This window comes from Lathyrus oleraceus, chromosome 5 (genome assembly GCF_024323335.1).
Source record: "Lathyrus oleraceus cultivar Zhongwan6 chromosome 5, CAAS_Psat_ZW6_1.0, whole genome shotgun sequence".
Lineage (NCBI taxonomy): Eukaryota > Viridiplantae > Streptophyta > Magnoliopsida > Fabales > Fabaceae > Lathyrus > Lathyrus oleraceus.
Window position 1 is genome coordinate 310,055,017 of NC_066583.1, and position 2,109 is coordinate 310,057,125.

At 32.9% G+C, this 2,109-nt stretch overlaps 1 protein-coding gene across 1 annotated transcript; it reads left to right on the plus strand.

Moving 5' to 3' along the window:
- The first annotated feature begins 613 nt into the window (after positions 1-613).
- Positions 614-1,591, plus strand: LOC127084213 (uncharacterized). Its single transcript, XM_051024619.1, has 2 exons — positions 614-896; positions 999-1,591. The coding sequence occupies exons 1-2, from the start codon at positions 696-698 to the stop codon at positions 1,455-1,457; spliced, it is 660 nt and encodes a 219-aa protein (XP_050880576.1). The 5' UTR covers positions 614-695; the 3' UTR covers positions 1,458-1,591.
- The last annotated feature ends 518 nt before the right edge of the window (positions 1,592-2,109 follow it).

The window sequence follows — 2,109 nt, forward strand, 5'->3', positions numbered from 1 at the left end:
CACCTCCACCATACTTAATCTTATCATTCCAAAAATATCAATCAATTAATGTTCTCATCAAACAAGTTTTCCTAGAAATATAAACAAATAAAACTTTTGAGACATACAATTATACTTTTATTACAATAAAAAAAACACTAAATAAAGTTGTATTATTAATTAGTCTGCATTTGGTTATCAGCTTTAAATTTCTAACTATATATGTTCATTATTTATTTACAAAAACACATCAATTCTTTTATCTTTTTTTTGTAGTAAACATTAACTACTATGATGTGATGGATAAATAAATTTTTTCTCCTTAAAATAAAAATATTTCAATATTAATCAACCAGTCTTATACATTCTGATGTAATATAATGTAATGTCATATCATTTCAGAAATATGGATGAAATTTTCACCTTTTGATTTTTACTCACAATTTGTTTTGTTTATTAGAAAGAAAAAAAGAATTTACTGGGTCGTAGGTAAGTAGTAATTAATTTAATCTAGAACCAACATGGAAAAGCACGTTCTACGTAAGCAAAAGCCTTCTATTAAGACTTTCAACTTTTGCTCACATTAAATTCTCCTTTGAAGTTAGTTATACAAGTATAAGAGATAGATAGACACATTAAATCCTATATAAACACCCAAGTCTTGTGCTACATTTGATCATCACCAACAGATAGACACAAAACATCATTTGAAAACTATGGTATCCTTATTCAAAGCACTGTCCATGACTCCGAGAACCGAAGTTAATGAAGAATTTGAAGCGTCGACGAAGAAACGAAAGTGGGAGGAGCCGTTTACTGAAGAATTCTTCATTGATAAGAAATCTACATTCGATATAAAGCCTCGCCTCAAAACCATGTTTCCGTCCGATAAATGGCGTCAATGCCTTAGTATTCAGGTATATATATATATGTATGAGTAGAAAGAATAGTACTATATACTGTAAAGAAGTTAGAAAGTTCCTATGATAGCATATCTTATGATCTTTTTTTATGTGCAGTCAGGGCAGATACAGTTGTGTGACACGAAACTGGACGAGACTGCGATGGAAGACTCGAGACGAAGCCTTCGGACATCTTCTGATCAGATGAGCTTAGACCTTGAGCTAAACCTGACATGTGAATCACAGAGGAAAAAAGAGAACAAGACTTGTTGTGATGAGATATCTGAGAAGCATAATTCTGGTAATTCTAATTCGCCTATGAATTTGAGAGAACATGATGAATCAAACAAATGTAAGAACGATTCGTCGGGTGGTTTAAATGGTTCACCGTCGTGGTTGTCGACGACCGAGGGAGATTACAAAGAGATGGTTGCAACAGTTTGTATGCAGTGCCATATGTTGGTAATGCTATGCAAGTCATCACCTGCTTGTCCTAACTGCAAATTCATGCACTCACCAGATCAGAACCCTTCAAAATTCTTGAAGAGTAGGTGCAGCTTCTTCTGTTCTAGTTAGGAACTTGCAGATACTACTCATCTAGAAATTTTCAGCTTTGTATACAGCATGGCAAGGACCAATCCTATGTTATCTATGTTGTTCATTTCACTTATATATATATAAATATCTAGCCTAGTATATAATCATATATATATCATCATGTTGTGTACATATATTGGACTCGATCGTCTATATTTATCCGCATCGACAGAGAAAAACATCAGTTGATTCTTTCAAGATTTGAAAGTTGAAACTAATCCGTAGAAGAATGTTTCTTCGTGTTTCAACAAAATGTTCAATTCGACTAATGTGATTTTTCACCCGAAAACTATCGCTTTGTTTTCCTAGGAAAAATAGTTTTGCTCCACATGTATTTGTCATTAATCTCCTTAAAACTCAATACCAAAAAGGGAAAAAAAGAAGAAATAAATGTCACCTTTGAAACAGGTAGTGTGAGAGTGAATTGAGTGTTACTGATGTTATTAAAACAATTTCCCCTAAAGAGGACCACTTCAAATAAGTAATCTCGGTTACGTGCAGAACTCTTTCCCTTACAAGAGCTTGTCAATGATTTAATCTTTGTTTGTGAGATGTAATTCTCCTTCATTATATCCTTCAATTCAACAATAACTGCAATCAAATCAACCGAGCCTTATTCTATTAAATGGGA